This window comes from Glandiceps talaboti, chromosome 3, assembly GCF_964340395.1.
Source record: "Glandiceps talaboti chromosome 3, keGlaTala1.1, whole genome shotgun sequence".
In the NCBI taxonomy this organism is placed as follows: Eukaryota; Metazoa; Hemichordata; class Enteropneusta; family Spengelidae; genus Glandiceps; species Glandiceps talaboti.
Window position 1 is genome coordinate 23,311,003 of NC_135551.1, and position 18,602 is coordinate 23,329,604.

General features: G+C 35.4%; 2 protein-coding genes across 3 annotated transcripts; one reads left to right on the forward strand and one right to left on the reverse strand.

Moving 5' to 3' along the window:
- Positions 1-1,518: 1,518 nt before the first annotated feature.
- On the reverse strand, positions 1,519-9,206 carry LOC144453959 (radial spoke head protein 3 homolog). Of its 2 annotated transcripts, XM_078145331.1 has the most exons (8): positions 8,927-9,206; positions 7,702-7,789; positions 6,938-7,225; positions 6,116-6,319; positions 5,385-5,634; positions 4,815-4,999; positions 4,418-4,519; positions 1,519-2,854 (listed from the first exon to the last, which is right to left on the reverse strand). In XM_078145331.1, exons 1-8 carry the CDS (start codon positions 9,028-9,030, stop codon positions 2,750-2,752), a joined length of 1,326 nt encoding a protein of 441 aa, XP_078001457.1. In that variant the 5' UTR covers positions 9,031-9,206; the 3' UTR covers positions 1,519-2,749. The 2 variants fall into 2 exon arrangements, with proteins under 2 accessions (XP_078001457.1, XP_078001458.1); XM_078145332.1 differs by lacking the exon at positions 4,418-4,519.
- Positions 9,207-11,095: 1,889 nt separating this feature from the next.
- LOC144433233 (adrenodoxin-like) lies at positions 11,096-17,528 on the forward strand. Its single transcript, XM_078121542.1, has 4 exons — positions 11,096-11,268; positions 14,996-15,108; positions 16,294-16,426; positions 17,241-17,528. Exons 1-4 carry the CDS (start codon positions 11,096-11,098, stop codon positions 17,332-17,334), a joined length of 513 nt encoding a protein of 170 aa, XP_077977668.1. The 3' UTR covers positions 17,335-17,528.
- Positions 17,529-18,602: the final 1,074 nt, after the last annotated feature.

Sequence of the window (18,602 nt, forward strand, 5' to 3'; positions counted from 1 at the left end):
ACTTGGCTCACCAGGTTGGAACAGCAGAGACTTGTATTTCACACCATGGTTTGATAAGAACAGTTTTATGGTCTCTTTATGTGTGCATGGAGAACTAGAAATGTGTTTGTGAGTGAACTATTACGTAAAGAAGCCATAAAGCTGTTCTTATTAAATGATGGAATGGCATACAAGTGTCTATACTTCCAACATGCTGTGCCAAGTGTTATTAATCCAGTTCAGTTGCTTACTTTCCCTGTTTGTAACAGGTTCCGTTTGTCCATGGTCTGATGTCAGCAGTTGTACCAGTTCGTTCTACAGCTTAATAAAATAAAACTGGCAAGCTATGCATGACAAGGTAAACATGCCTATTGACAAGTCTGAAAACAACAGACCAGCAAAGATATCATTTTCCTATTTTCCCTGTACCATGCATCGGTAACAGACTACGGGGTATTTGGGGATACTGTCCAACATTTGACAAGTCCATTACATGACTGAAATATGACGAAAAAAACTGCACCATGAAGTAATTTGTGTTTAATATATCACTTCTGTATTAAAGAGAACTGTCTTTTGAAAATGTTGGATGCAGTGTGCATCGGAAATTTTCTTATAAAGGGAGTAATTTAAAAAGAAAATTGTATCCAGTGTACACCATATACTCTTTACATGACAAAAACAAGTCTTCATTGAAGATATAGTTGTTTCAAGTTACTAATTTATATTCTACATATTACGACAAATCTGTCACTTGGTCATTATTGCGAAGATCAGGAAATAAAGTGAGGTGCATAACCGGATAACAGTATCTGACAGTTGTGCCATGTTTGGCTGAAATCAGTTCATACATGTCAATGCTGTATACCATGAATGTTTTGAGTTATTTGACCTTGAACATAAAGGCCAGGGTCAAGATCTCATTAGAAATTTCGTAGTGGGTATCATATCATGGGTGTAGACTAAAACCCAGTCTCCAGTTTAGAGTGCTTCCAATCACAGTGTGAACGATGAAGTACTGTAATATGCAAGTGTCAAGAATTATTTGGCAAAACATGAACTTTTTATGATAAATATCACTAAATATGGCCTACAGTTAGCCATTATCATGAAAGTTTAGTATCAAAATGATGTGCATGTGTGAACAATAATACCTGACATCTGTGTCAGGTTTGGCTGAAATCATTCTCGCAAATCGAAATAAAAGTAGGGACCGGTTCGTTAAGAATGGTACCATAAAATAGTCGTGGTTTGTGACAATGGGCTGAAATTGGCTCACGCAAAAATACGGGTGGGCCAGAGATGCATGCACTGGACCCAATGTAGTAGCCCCCCCAGGCTGTGTCAATTGAATGCTAAAACATACCAATTTTGGGTTGGGGTAGGGATGTTGTGCATTCCAACTGCAATCAGGAAAAAGAAGGAAAAACTATTTGAGGGCTAACATAGATAAGAATTTCGATGTACATGTTATTTCATTCCAGAGTTGTAACAAAAAGACATTACACATGTTGAAAATTTGAAAATTCATGACTCATTTAGCCATATTTTTTTTTTATTATTATTTTCACAACTTCATACAGAACATTATACAAAGATAGATTTCTTACAGTGAAAATTATATACATGCTGTAGACAAATTATAGATATAGTATACCTAGATTGAAAGATTCGTTGTTGTTGCGTACACCGAGTCCTTGGATTAGCTTATGTTCGCAGGAGTATCAACAACAACAAATCTCTCTACCTATAGTATATTCCATGCCACGTAGAACACGGCAGAAGAGAACAGAGAAATATTTAAAAGTTTGGGTCTTAACTAATCAACCAATCAGGATAAACCCAATTTGAGAGCAACTCTGCAACTGGTCCAATCTTTACAGACAGTAACAGAAACTGCAAGCTATTGGTAAGCATGAATTTTGAGAACAAAGGAAAATTTTTCATGAAAAAAATGCATATTAAATGATAAAGATGGACGGTCGCATAAATAAAACAATCACAACGATGGGAGAAATATTGCCTTTTAGACTACAAAATGCACTGTGTTTGTGACTATATACATTGTTTGATTATAAAATATTTGAATTTTAATAAGAACCATTTTCAACATCCAATATGAATGCATTATACTGAGAAGCAAGTCATACACGCTTAGCTTTACTCATCACATAAACTGATAAATTTACTTTTTTTTTGGAAAATGTCAGGAATATTTTGTTGTGTGACTTCTTACTTGAGTATACATATCTATACGACTTGTTCATGTTTGAAAAGGTGATGCGATGATGGAGTCAATCCCCCTTCACTTAAGGGGTCTGACATAACTATACATACAGCAAAAACTAGAAGTGTACTTAGATGTTCTCTAACTTGTTACATATTATTTATAAGTATCACAGCCAGCTGAAAGACAGATTTTTAAGTATTTACATGTTTGATTCTCTGACTTGAACGATGAGTCTTCTTTCTGTGAGGAAACGTTTTCTCCTTCTGGAGGTCGAAGGAATATGTTAATGTGATCCACAGACGAGAAAGTCAACTTGTAAAAAAAACATGGCCTTGGTGGCAGCCAACCAAGTTTAATTCATAACATACTTGATGTTTTACAATTTTTTTTACTTTAAATACACTTCAAAAAAGTTAATGTTTTGAGTCCAATCCCACAAGTACGTCCGACAGACAACTGCAGTAATGACTGCAATAGTATGATATCCAAGGGTTATTATAATCCAGTGTGTAAACATAAATTGTCCTGTACAGATTAATTCTACTCTTCTTCTGCTTCAGCATCTGCTGCAGGTTCATCTGCAGCTTCTTCTTTGGCTTCTTCATCTGCAGCACCTTCTGTTTCTTCGGCACCTGCTTCGGCGACCTGTTAAAACAGATAGAGAATGAAAGGTTATCATTCATATACATTCTTGTGAATATAAAAAATCACAGCAATGACGCGTTACAAAAAAGAAAGATCATTTATTTTTTGCAATTCCTATGGAAGTTCACACAAAAATTTGTTGCATGAAGTAAACATTGATAATATATTGCCTTTTAGTTAAGCCATTTACATTTCATGTCCTGTTTATCAACGCAATGTCAACAATGATTTAGAAATCACACATATCACAAAAAGTCCACACAATCAATATTGCGATACAGGTAAGCAGTTTCAATCAAACATGTTTACGATATCAACTTTAATGATTGTAATCAACAGAAATGTCAAACACTAGCAAAAATTCTAGAGAAATGTCTGGTTGATATGTTGAAATTTCCCTTGTATCTATAATTGGACCTTTAGGATGACAAGTGTGTCACTTACATTTTGAAAGAAACAAGTGAATTATACATTTTATATAAAGACACTTGTATGAAATATGAAACATGAAATCGTGGATTTTAAAACATGTTGTAAAATGAGTTCAATTTTTCAGCTTCAACTCAGAAAGGAAAATACAACCCATACTCATAGCACCAAAGTAAAGCGTTTTCTGTATGTACCACAATCATTTATAGCATCCATATCAAATGTAAAAGTATACTGTTTCATTTGCTAATTGACCACATTAGAAAGGTCACATGCTAGGCTTGTAAATAAACCAGTTGAAACCGTATACTTTTACACTTGATATGAATGTTATAAATTAGTGTAGCACATAAAGAAAGTGCTTTACTTCAATGTTACTCATTGTATTTTCCCCGACACTGAGACTCAGAAGCACAATTTAATGGAAGGTTGTATTTTGACACGCAATTAATTTTTTTTCTCTGCCTTCGTTACGCGTTTCACAGAACATGTTTACATTCAAATTGTGTTAAGCATATGTTAATTATGTTAAACCAACCAGACAGTTCTCAAAAATAGTTTTTAAATGCGTCATTTATTTTGAATATATCGCAGATTTACTTGCTATGCATGAAGTGCCTATAATATTCTTGGCATAAAGAATAGCAAACTTTGGATTGTTTTATATCAAGCCTTTAAACAAATTGAAACACAAGAATCCAAGAACACCACTACAAATACTGAAAAAGCTGTGTTGTATAGTGTAGAAACAACAAAACACGGTGTATTACACGGTGAAGCATATTAACAAACTACATATGTACATGTGTGGCTGTAAGAAAGAGGTTATCAAATGCCTTGTCCTGCAGACATAATTATTTTTGGTGAGTCCCTTTTTAAGTTCAGTGGCATACCCATTGTTTCACACCAGTAAGTATGGTATGGCCCAAATAGTGACTTTGTACCATGGATTATACCATTCTCAATGGGAATGAGGGATGAATCAGCCAACAGAAGCATGATTCTTTGGGTGGTCAACATTTACGATATAAAAACCACGCTATTACGCAATTTAATGGTGCAAACCACACTAAGCATTTGAATGTGTATGTGCATAATCTTTCCACTCGTGAGTTCAGTTTACAAACTACTCACTCCTTGGGGTTTGGAAGGGGTTTCCGATTGTCCCCCTTCAGTTTGGGGGGAGTGTTGATCACGGTCATGATCACCCTCCTCTCCTTCTACTTCCTCTTCCTCCTATTAAAACATCCCAAATATTAATCACAAATCAAATAATGATATTAATAATTAATTAATAAATAAATTAAAAATTGTAAGGTGTGAATCGTTTATGATTCAGAACCTTCCATCCCAAAATAACGTCAGATATAAAATAACAAAACACGAATTGAGTGAATGATGAATACATTTTTGATTCATGAAAACTATGGCATTCATGTAATTTGATTTTGGGATGGAAGATTTGATTAGTTTTCCCACCACCTATTAATGTGGTTTTAGTTGTTTTTTTCTGAAATCCACAATTATTTACCTCTGTCTTTTCGGCCTCCTCTGCTGGTTTTTCACTCTCGGTAGCTGCTGGTTGTTCATCAGCTTTGAGTTGCTGATCAACTAATGCTTGAGCTGCCTCTGCTAATTTTTCTCCATCTTCTGCTGCTGACTGATTAAGATCAAAATAAGCTTCCATACGTTGTTTGACGACTTCCCTGATAATAGCTGTGGATTGAAATTACACGATTATTAGTTAGAGGCTTTTTACGTGATTATGCTTTTTCACTTATTTTTAGTATCACTTTTAAATAATTTTAATTCAAATTTACTGAAACTACTCTCACATTCAAGCCATTTTTGTGCTAATTCACTGCTGGTGATTGAAAGAGTAAAATAACTTTCAAAATTGCTGAGAGCAATTCCTAGTGTGGCAAGCACGGAAAAATAACTTTAAGTGGATTTTTTGACAAATTTTCCTTCATCTCATAAATGAGTTCATTAGCATTCCTATCACGAGGAGTTGGTGGGAAAAAAATGAACAAATGAAAAAATTTAAGAAGTAGACAGAGAAGATGTAATGTTTTTACAAAAAGTGGACAAATTAACTTACAATCAAGAACAGTTCGCGAAAGTACAGATTTTCCGATTTGTTTTTCCACTTCTTCCATAAGCCATGGCATGAATCCTGTTTCGACATCTCTCTCCACTGGATCATAGAAGTAGCCATTATCGTTGAGCGTGCCAAACACTGATGGCACCAAATCTGCAAGGTAGGCTTGAGCAAATGCTCTTGCTGCAATCTTTTCTGCAGTTTCTCTCTCCTTCTTGAGGACTTCTCTTTGTTGCCTCATTCTACGTTCCTGTGGTACAAGACATTATAGGAATGAACAGGTTTGTTTTGTTCAATTTCATTCTTAATTTCAATATGGTGATGATTCAAATGGAATAGCTATCAACACTTCCTCTTTTCAAACTCACAGTGTGTATTTATTCAAAAGGTTTTTACATTGTATTACATGAACTTTTTGTTCAAAAGAAAATTTCGAAAATTGTTTTTTGACCATGTTACACATCATTGTAATAGTATTGTACTGTGCAATTCTCTGAAAAAATTACAAAAGCGATAAACATCAAACTATCTCTACCCAGATACTGTAACCTTCAACAATACAAACATACAATTACATTAAAATTCTACATAAAAATAAGCACATAGGTACACTAATGTACTGAGACATTTGTTAAATGCAATTATTGCCACACCCATTCATTTATGAAGAGTTCTTTGTTCTATGGTGAATCAGTAGGTCTACAGTATTTACACAGACTGTGATAACTCACCTTCTCTTCTCTATGCCTCCTCTCTTGTTCTTCTAGTCTTTGTGTTTCTACGAGTTCAGCATTTCGGAGTTCTTCAAAGGCACGTTGTTGTGATCTCAGGTTAGCTAATTCTTCCTCTTCCATTACTTCTAGTAGTGCTTGTTCTACAGTTTTACCGACTAACACTTCTAAGATTGGTTTGACTTCAATATCAAAATCAAAGAGCTGGAAAAGAAAAGAAACAAAAAGTCATTATTTGTATACACACTCATAGCAGTATTTTTGCTAAGGGTGGTAAGTAAGTAAAACTACATGGGTTGCCAATAAAATTTTGGAAGACTGTATGGGAAACTATATGCTACTTTCAACCGTAGTTCCCTTTCTGTTCCCAAACCTTTGCAAACATACTGCAGTCATAAATAATGAAAAATTTGTTGATTTACAATTATGTTTTCATTGAAAAGTAAAAATTTGACACTTATTTTACATTTGTAAGCTGAAGTCTTGATTTTAGTTGAGCCATCTTAGTATAACAAACAATGGAGAGAAACGATAACACAGTTCATTTCCTTTCTCTACACATCAGGGCAAAGTTTTTTAGAAACTTCTCTTGACAACATATGATGTTGGATGGTCCACCAGACTCCATGGGACTGAAAATTACTAAATGTCTGTCACCATTCTGCAATACTTTCTAATGGAAAACAGACTGCAGTAATAGGTAACATGTACTGTATTGTGGTAACCCACCTTCTTCCTGTTATATCTCTATATGGACCTCCTAATTGATGACACGATCTACATTTGGTGAAGTAACTCGATCAATATTTAACAGTCTCTTACCTCTCCTTCTAGGATTTGTGTTGCAACATCTTTACCAGTCTTAGCTGGGATAAATAGAGGTGTTGGTGGTCTGTCAAGGAAAGCATCTGTTTGACATTCAACATCAGCTTCTTCTACCCTGTCACTCAATTCTTCTAGGTAAAGTTCTGTCTGTACATCCATGTGTTTGCGACCTTCAACAGGTTCTGGTGACCTAGGTCGAAGCTGTTCCTTGGCACGCTTTCTAGCAATCGCTCTTCGCCTTGCTTCTTGTTGTCTTTGAATTTCAATGGGATCTGGTTGGGCATTCTGTAAGTTAGATATATTTCAAAATGATTCAACAACTGTTCCTACATCCAGGGTTTATAAATTGCTAATTGTTTCCAAAATATGATGGTATTGTACTAACTTCAAAGCAGCAGATAAGGGTGTAGAAGAGGTAAACCGCATACAAGACTACGTCTGGAGTAAAACTTGAATATGTACTTCATTTCGTGATAGCTGTGAGTTTTGCCGCATGGCCTCACTCAAAGATGGAGCCAAGTCTACAGTGAGTCAGATGCTCACAGCTCCCAGGTCAAATTGTTTCCAAAATATTATAGTATCATGTGCGATTCACCTAAACATTGAGATGTAATTGTAACCTGATATAATTCAAGACCTTTCATTTGATAACAACATGCAGCCAGAGAGTTGTTCCTTCAATTTTGACATTTATGCGTTGTCACTTCCATTCTTGAAACGAAAATTGTCATCAAATTTCACAAAGCAAAATTCATACTTACAGCTGGAAGTGTATGTTGTGCGTAAGTGTTGCCTCGCACGATACGCCTGTCGTACATAATATTACCGTAAGCTTGTGTTGATTCATTTCTGTTGAAAGAAGAAATCAAAAAGTGTATAAATACATTGCAAAAAAATAATGTGACTTTCCTACGTTTTCCAACTGTTAGTTTCACCCCAGACATAGAGAATGGAAGAATGACCATGAGAGAATTGTATGAAAAACATCATTAATTTATGTTATTAATCATTGTTTTATCAATACCATGCATGTGTACAGCTCTTGTCTATACAACGCATTGATTCATTAAGTTGACATTTCCATAACATCAACAAACATATTACTCCAAATGACATCACATGCTGAGAGACAGATAGCAAAACCATCCCATACATACATGATACATACATACATACATATATATACATAAAAGAAAGTGAAAATTTTCAATACCCTGAGCTTAGCAATAAATGCAGGGGATAAGGAAATGTACATTCTGGGGAGGGTTTTGTGTGTTTTCCATTGCACGAATCGGACCTTTACATTGGCAAAGTCGGAACATTTAATAATTTTACTGGAAAACAGTGAAATAGGGTTAATGTGTGCACGAATAAAGTCCTTTGACGACGGTCTGCACGTGCTTCTATAGCGACCGTTAGCCACAACAACAGTCGAAATGTTATTATTAAAAACGGAGATAAAGACGTTCCTTAATCGTACAGTTTCGATAATATTGGGATTATGAGCTGAAATATCTAACCAAAGTTAGTGAAAACGTTTGGTTTATTCCCAGTTTATTCCATTCCACTCGATTGAATAAATGGCAGCGACATGGCTCCATGAAAACCAATGGTAAACAAACAATGTTCACCAGGGTTATATCGGGACCGTTTACGCATAACTATAATAATGCAACTATAAGTACAAAATTTATGCTAAAATTCCATGCTTGGTAACATAATCTAACGTCTCTCACAAAACAGGTAATCAAAAGCGAAGGATACTTCCTATAAATTTAAAAGAAAATACAGGATAGGCTAGTGGCGACCAACTGCAACGATTTGGTTAAGTACACTCGATCTTTGTGGTGTCTAACTAGGACAATCCAGTACCCCCATTTCGAATAAAATACGTAAAAACACGTATATTGAAAATACAAGAACACGAATGAATGTGACTGTTCATAATTAAAATAACACGGATAGTATTTTTTTAATCATACTTACTGCGTTGCGACGGGCTCCCTGTATTTCTTCCTTTGTGGAACTGCTCTCGGCTGACTTGCGAACGTATACGTTCCGCTTTTCTGTGGCGGTATTACTGTTGTCATTTTGATTATTTGATAAAAAGTCCTAGATTATAATACCCTTGAATGTGAAAAATACAAAACCTGTACAATCCAGGAAAAAATACAGGTTGTTCGGAAAGAAAGCTTCGAATTTGACGAATAGAATTGGTGTAAGTCCCTGCCTAGATTTTCAATATGGCATCTGTGTTTTCCGTACACTTTGGTGGACGTAGCACGGCAACCTGGGGTCAGAGGTTAATGCGCGATTCGGACACCTTCTCAGATTTCCGCTAGGAACCGATAGAATATTCCAAATTTAAGACCGCTTTGTTACTCTTTTCAATTCCGATTCATATAATGTATTTTAAAAATGTAATATGTTCACATTAATCGACCAAGAAACAGAAAACGTTGAATCTTTTTACTAGCGGAGTGACATTTAGAATGAGTAATCCGGTATCAATATTATGGGAAAGGTTGCTTGGAAACAAACACTGACGTAGTCTCGCCCACTGCGAGATATATATTCCGAGATCTTTTGTTCACGGTTTACTTCTCTTTACGAGTACTCTTAGTCTTACACTAAGTTACAGTTGCAATCATCGTATCCTTGATTTTGTTTGCAATAATTAAAAAAAAATCACTTACGTATTATTTTGTGTTTCTTAACACTTTTGCTCCTCAACTTTATTTTCTGTCGATGTTTGCAAAAAAGAAAAGAAAATTAAAGTGGATATCGTCACGGAGTGTCGGAAAAGTGATACGTATATATTAGTTGTATACTAATACTATGATAATTATGATATGGTTGAGGTGCGACTCGCATGATGATACGTACATCGCGTTAACAGTGCACATGCAGTGTGCGCGTGCCGAGACCCAAGTTTCTTCAATTCTCTTTGTAATTTTTTATGACACAAAATGCTGCAGAAAAGGAACAGTTTTGCGATGTTGTGAATTTAAAGTACGAGGCCGAGGCCTAGCGACTAGGGTTTTTGTAAACGTGACTGTTCACGGTGACGTAGTCCTAGTTACACACATTACAAATCTAGCTTACCTCAAGGTAGTCCTTGTTTGTAACAGAAGCTTGTGTACATGTGTGCCAATGCACAAATTCATAATAGATTTAGTGGCGATGCCGATAAACTTTTTTTAAACATATATATGTTTAAAAAATTATATCGGGATCGCTTCACTAAATCTTACACTCTGCATAGTCTGTTTAAAACACAGACTATCTTGCTTGAATTAAAGCAATAAATATGTGTATGCAAAAACAAGTTTATTTTTTATTTATTTTTTTTTTAAATAGGGTTTTCCGGGTCCCTGGCTCAGACTACAAGGATGTGAGAAATACTAATCCCCTATTTCAACTTGATGCGTGTCGATAATGATTACACACTTTTGTTAGAGAATGAACGTTTAGTTTTCTTATCTTTATTAGTTTTTTTTTCTTTATTTTTTACATAAAAATAACATTTTCCCTACAAGGTGTCCTGTGGTAAAGTAACCTGCGATTTGAAAAAACAACACAAAAAACAACTTTAACTATTCTTTTGACTTTTCTATGGACTACTTTAATTATCAGTATGTAAGAGGAGGCCGGTGATTGCGGAACTACACGACGTACATGTATCTAACAGTCTACCAGAAGGGTATCTCCATAGTAACCATTTCAGTGAAACATATTGTAATTCTTAAAACATCTTTGATATTGATTTGTAATAACTCTGTCGTTCGTGTTTGTTTGTGTTTATATGTTTTGTTGATGTCGTTTTGTTTATTTATTTTACTTTTCGTAAACATAAAAAAAAAACATTGTAAATAATTGTAAATAAAACGTTGGTGGTGTGTAATAACACTTACCGCCAACAGGCATTTGTAACAGTGACACCAACTTCCAAAAAATTGAAATAAATGAAATAAAAATGATGACCTAAAAACAATTTAGGCCGTATTAGTATACCTACGCGGTTTGTATCAAATTGCGCGACATAACGTAAAAATTTAATTTTCAAAAAGATATGTTACCATGTACCGTGACGTCATGATGTCAAGGGTTAAACTTTGTGCACGTGACACGCACATTAGGTTAATTATATTCAACATGGCGTCGTCCGTCAGGTCACACCTTCGAACCGGTCTTTTCCTAACTCTGCGATCCTGTAGGTTGTCAGAGACAGCTATCCGACCTCTTATACGAAGGCCGGTGTTACTGTCGTCGTTATCGTCGAGGAATTTCAGTTATTCGGCGACTATGCATGCTACAAAGAAAGAAATGTGAGTGGTAACTAATGTACAGTAGACGAGCTATCGTACGTACGCTTACTTAGCTTAGAGAGAGTTATGCAACTTTGGTTTTTCAAGTATTCGCGTACACGAGTATGGTGGTTATGTATCAATATGCGTGTATGGTTTAGTTTAACTCATCTTAGGGTTTGTAGAGTTGAAGATTTTTTCCCCGACTGTATTAAACATTCCAGTTACTCGTATAAAGGAAACATACCGGTTTTATGTGTGTGGTTGCTGAGCGTTGCTCTACCTAAGTCATAGAACAAAGGTTAGAGGTCATTGTATTATTGTAACCTTTTTTTTCCATACCTGTGTCTTTGTATATTTTGATACTGTGCTTTTTGTAAGAGTTCGAGTTCAAAAAGTAGTTAGTGATTGCTGCACAGTATGTGCAATATTCATTCATTCATTCATTCATTCATTCATTCGTTCGTTCATTCATTCATTATTTTAACCACACATTCCAAATTTCCAATACAAATGTGTACATAATGACTGTACTACTAGTATTACATCATCATACATGGTAGACTGGGTAAGGAAGTTATCTCAAAACTGAAGCAATGAATTCGTGACAGTGGGATACCAGGTAAACCTAAATTTGTTAAACATGTCATTCCCCATAACACCTCTCTGAAAATATATATTTTAATACATGTACTATTGAAATGGAAGTTTCGTCCCAAGGTATTTTGCAAATCTTCAAAATACATGTAGATTAGAAAAAAAATATTAGTGGGGTTATATTTGCTTGACAGTTAGCTTTTAGTGTGAGCGCAAGTGTGGTGTTCTTGGGGTGTGTTCACATGAGTGCTTTTGATGTTCTGTATAGCTGTACATTCATGAACATAGTCAGTGAAAGTAGAGTAGAAAATGCCACAAGTTATGAGTACTCACACCAGCACTCATGCAGCACAGTTGTTCTATTCTATTCTTTTCTATTCTATAATATGATTATCTGAACTACAATAGTAGCAAATTTCCATAAAAAATCATGTATTGTGCTATCACACAATTAGATGTGCAAGGAACAATTGTGCCATGATTTGCATATCATTTGCATATAGGTAACCCATAAGCAATACTATTTTTAAGTACTATTGCACTGCAGTGCAAATACAATGTACTACTAGCATGCATGCGCATTGGTGATACATAGTCTTGTTGCCCATCTCTATCAGCTCTCACTTTATGACTGTGTGAACTGAAGTGATAGCTGAATGGATGGGACAGCATGTCTTATCTTACAGACCACTTATTATAATGAGATACATGTACATGACATGATGTACACAGTTTGTTGACATTTGATTTGTGTAGCAGCTTAGTACATGTATATTCATTGTCTGTACACGAACAGTGTCACTTTATAGGTTTAGGTGAAACATTATTTTATATATATTGCAATATATACTTACATTGGGGAGGTGGGGGGGGGGCAGATTTTGCTGTAATCAAATTATCAAATTTAAGATGTAAAACTGCGAACCTCTTCCTAACATCAAATTGGGATCATAGAAAGCTGAAATGAATTCACACTCACAAATGTTAATCTGGTATGAAACCTACATTTGCAGTATTCTCATTCATTTGTACAGAAGTCATGATTTACTACTGTGGCAATTGAAGTCTCAGTTTACTAATATAGACACAAACTATTGTTGTGACTTGATTATACATGTACTGTATAAGCTATTGAATGGATATAGTACTCACAGTAGAGTGATGTTTCTGATGACATCTGTGATCTTGCCGTGTACATTTTGGGAACTTCCAATGTTTACACTATCTTGATTACAGATTGATTACCTGTGTATTGTCACACAACAAAGGCACTGCTATTAGCCACTTAAATGATCTACTGCATTGAACAAAAATACAGTAGTTTTAGTTAGTGTCAACTTTGGTAAATCAAGAGCTCCATTGCTAGAGTAGTAAATCACCCATATACATGTACATGTATATGTAGGTTGGTGTTTTATTGTGTACATATGAAATTCATTTTATGTCATAAATGTTAGATTTTTGTCCTATAGCTAGTATTCACATTAGAAAGGATGCTTGAGATGCACTATTGAATATGAATCAAAGTCTATCAATGACAATTCTCGATACTTGAATTAGAATATTACTACCTAGGCACACCATAAAAATAAACGAATATTCGATTTCCTGGTTGACACCACAACTTCTGCTTCATGCCCTTCACATGCACTACTATAGGCGCACGTGAGAATAAGTCAACCTTCTTGTTCTATTTTGACCCTCTAACACAGTAACATGAGGTAAAATACTATTGCAATTAGTGAGAATAAGTCGACCTTCGAGTATGAGGTAAAATGCTAAATATTGCAGGTTGCGTGAATTGCAATGTAAAAATTGTCAGTACTGCTATATGTTGGTTAGTCTAGTGCTATCCTTCATCAAATCTCAAGATTTCTTTTGACATAAATCTCTCTGGTGTAAATTAATGAAATAGAAGTAAATAACGAAATTGAGCTGTATTCACTTTATCAGATTTTAATCACATCGGTGTGCATCCATAATACTCAGAAACTAGTATCAACAACTACATTTGTATATTTGCAACTATTGATGATATCTGGTACATGGTTGAAATTTACATTAGAGTAGACTAAATGTGTATTGAATAACCTCTTAAATGTGTCTTAGCAGCCAATCAGTAAGTACATTGTAATACAAACATATATTGCTACTGTAACTTAGTCAGCCTCGGCTCTGTAAGTCTGTAAGATATCATTGTGTGCGACCCTATCAGCCATCACTTAACCATAGAGAGGGCCAATTAGGATGGAATGGGGGAATGGCTCAAACCTCTTACACTTACAGTTTAAGCTGACCTTAGCTCAAGTTGTTGTATACATACATGTACATGTATATTGTGTATTCAGAATTATTAGTGCATGTCATTTGCGTAATTGGTTACCATGATATTTAGGAGAAAATAGATTAACACAACCAATCCCATGTCAAAGGTCAAGGTACTTTAACTATACAATCGCATTCCATGATGATATTGCAATTTACACTGATACAGTATTGTGAAATGGTAGTTTGACTTTTTGCCAGGACTTTATTTGAGATTGAGAATTACAAGTGTGAATGCTACTACATGCAGCTATTTTGTTTTGCTTTGAACATGCCAATGTTCTGAACAAAATAATGAACAGATGAGTTATGGAATTTTATCGTACAAAAGAATACATTATGAATGTTTCAAGGAATCGTAAAGCAGAAGTTAGAGTGCCCTCTAGTGATAGCCAAATTTGGTTGTTGCGTGTTAAAAACTGGGATTTCTTGTGAGTAGTACTTGAAGAGATAGGAGAATACCAAATTTTGATGCATCACTAGAAATTGTGCGTCAGTGGCGTATCAAATTGGCTTAGAGGGCACACAGAGCAGAACTCACTTATACTATTTGGTAAATGTTGGGGGGAGGGTCACTGCTTTGAGAGAATGTAAATTACTTTAATGAGATTGTTTGCCGTCAATTTTGGTTGGTTCAACAAAAGCTATCCTACCCTATCACCAGAAATATCCAAGATGGCTGTCTGAAATACTGTATGTATCTAATATCTTTTCTAGTCTAGCATTACTAGTATAATACTAGAATGCTAAAACTCTAACTGAAAATCAATTTCATATTTCCTCCTATTCTATCTGTAAATAATTGTGGTTTTCTTGTATTTTACAGGGTTACAGTAAATTATGTCTTGAGGGACCAATCAAAAGCTACAGTGAAAGTCAAAGAAGGTCAAAATCTCTTAGATATAGCCCTAGATAATGATTTAGATATAGACGGATATGGTAAGTATTAGCCATACTGGTTATATATGTACTGAAAAACTAACTTAATTTATACAGTCAGGAATATCCCCCCCCCCCCCCCCCCCCCCAAATCAGGATAAAAACACACATGGTATTTTTCCGAATTTATCCTGATTGGGATAACAATTTTTGACAGGTTCCAATGGTTTATTCTGGTGAGATAAATGGATACAATTAGTTCAGATAAAATTCTGTTCAAAAGTATATACTAAAAAATTGCCCTGGACAACCTGTGTCCAACCCCTGGCTTTTTTGTATGTCTTTGAGAGTAGAAGGCATATCTAACTATTTCAACATTCTCCATGTCATAGTTACATGTGACATTTGTCCCAATTTATCCTGAAGCCTATTTGGGATAATTATCCCAATCAAGTGGGGATATTCCTGGCTGTTATAAGGCTTATTTGGGGTACTACTCGCGGTAGTATATAAAGGAAATTTGTCATAGAGTTTGCTGAGACTGTATAGGTGATGAACTGTAAAGATTAACATGTACATGTACCAGTATGTAAATTGTATATAGTGTACAGAGGGTATATCATACAAGATGATTTTGCTGTCAGCTTTGTCTTCAATTTGTTGAAAAGATTTGAACATTATATATGCATGGTACTTGTGTGTGTGTGTGTGTGTGTGTGTGTGTGTGTGTGTGTGTGTGTGTGTGGTTGTGTGTGTGTGTGTGTGGTTGTGTGTGTGTGTGTTTGCATTTGCGTGTGTGTGTTTTTTTTTTTGTGTGTGTGTGTGTGTGTGTGTGGTTGTGTGTGTGTGTGTGTGTGTTTGCATTTGTGTGTGTGTTTGCATTTGCGTGTTTTTTTTTTTTTTTTTTTTTTTTGTGTGTGTGTGTGTGTGTTTGAGTACATACATGCATGCCTGTGAGCAAATACACTAACCCCTTTGTTCATACAATGAGTTGCACAAATATTTTGAATGCTCAAGGTACATGGTAGCTAAAGTTTGATCACATTTACTTCTCATTTCTTGAAATACAAGTCATGAAGGACTGAAATAATAACAAACCAAGGCATACTAGTGACATACTGGTACCTGTCATAAACATTAAAACTCAGCTGTATATTCCAACCTGTAACAAAAACAGTATGAACACCACATATCCACAAGTTTTCTTCGTTCGTGTTATGTTTTGTTGTTTTCTTTTGTTGTTAGGTGCTTGTGAAGGAACTCTAGCGTGTTCAACTTGTCATTTGATATTTGAACAAGATATTTATGATAAGCTAGAGGAGAAACCAACTGATGAAGAACTAGACATGTTAGATTTAGCCTATGGTCTAACTGACACGTAAGTCAATCATATTATGAAAAAAATCTATTTGTTTCAGCCTTAGTTCATTTGTGTTGAATATTGCTATCAATTTACGGATGATGTTGGGTGATAAAATAGCAACTCCAAAGTCCATAACTGATTTAACTTTGAATTTTGTACAGAAGCCCTACTGCATTTCACATGTGTTAAGTCATTTGGGGGATTTTCTGTAAGGATTTATGGGAAAACTGCTTGTGATGACATCATGAATACCTGTATGTCTTTGGCTTGACAGATACAAAGACTGGCAGTGTTATTTCAAGATGTTGTGTATTCTGACACTACTTGTAGATTTTCAACATACCAGCCTGCATTTACCCCCAAAACATACAAGATGTGCAACATTGTATCTTCAAATTTGAAATACCTACTGTTTAGAATGTTTTCATTTGATATCATGTGTTTTCTTGCTTCTCTTTCCTTGCTTTTCATATGTGAATCATTGACTGCAGCAGTCTTGCTTTTCCAGCTCTAACTTGTTGAATACGTCAGAATACGTCAGGTGAGACTGGATGTCTCCAGTGAGGATAGTAGTAATCTGTAGTAATCTGAGGTTGCTTTTTTGGGGTGGGGGTGGGGGTGGGGGGTGTATTTAGGTATTGATACACAACAAACAGTAAGTTGGGAAAAGCAGGTGTTACAATCAGTGTGCCTTCTAAGCCAATTTGACATGCCATTGACGCACACAATTTCAAGTGACGCACCAAAATTTGGTGTTCCCCTATCTGGTAGACAGGTGACAAATGTTTTAATGCTAATACCATTCTTCGGACATTTTCATATCTTACAGGTCAAGACTTGGATGTCAGATATGTGTCACAAAGGAAATGGATGGACTCACTGTTACTGTACCTGATTCGGTTAGCGATGCCAGAGTTGTATAGACAACGACAGCATGACTTCATCAGTTGTGTAGATTCCATGGTAACTGTCAATACTTCATCAGAATTTGTATAAAAAATCATTGGAAGAGAAAATTTGATATATGACTCAGGAATGTAACCTGTGTACACTGACAGTATTACAGGAAAGAGAATTATCAGCATATCTGTTTTTGTGTTTTTAAATTGTTCAAATTACACTATAGCTAGATTAGGAAGTATAGATGTTGGAGGTATTGTTTTTAATGTACTTGTATACCTAATTAAATTTTTGTTAAATTTTTGTATCATTTGGCCTTACCAGTTTTATTTTTGTAGCATTACAAATTGCACAAATTCCTGCATCTGTAGTGTCAAATGTATGGAGGAATAATTACTGTCCACTCTAGAGGGCAGTCATCTGGATTCAGGCTGTCAATTTCAATGTCAACTCTAGAGGGCAGTGTCCACAATGTAAAATCTAATAGGTGTATAATACGTCAATGTCAGTAGGTAGTCACTATACATGCAGTTGTAAGGGTAATTCTGTAAGTGAGTTGATATGATGACCAAAGGTGCTATGCAGCGTAGCCCAGAAACCATCTCCCTATACTGATTTCCGCTTCTGGTCAAATGTTTTGCTGCGTAGGGGCTTGATGATGACCATCTCTGGACCAATATTTGCAATGTCAGTTGTTGAGGGAAGTCATCCTGATGTCAAATCCAGAGGTATTAATTGCAATGTCAACTCTAGAGGGCAGGCTCCATAATGTTAAATCTAGAGGGTTGTATGTCAACTTTACAGTGGACAGTCTTTATACATGCACACATTGCAGGCCTAAGTGTAGTGTGTTTTGTAAAGGCATAGGCCACAGCTATAAGTGTTGATTTGGTGACTCTCTTGATCAATAATTATGATATCACCACAAAAGAAATGAAACAATAGATAAAAGGATTCCTCACTGTCATTGCATCACCATAGAAACTGAATCTCCAGTAAACAGAACTCATCAGTAGCTATTGTAAAATTGTTGCATTTTTATGTCGCTTATGTTAATTTCATTGTTAACACCAGCTATCTATAAATAGAGGCTAATTTCCACAGCAGTTGAATATGTTACTATGTGAATAGAAAACTTCTTTCTTAGAGTCATAACCTAGTAGCCATGTGTTGTAGAAGTACAGGCCATAGGCTACAGTAAATTTTCAACGTCAGAAACTAAGTAGCATCGTCAATAAATGTTGAATTTCAAATGTAAGAATTATATACTTTCGGTACAGTTCATATGGAC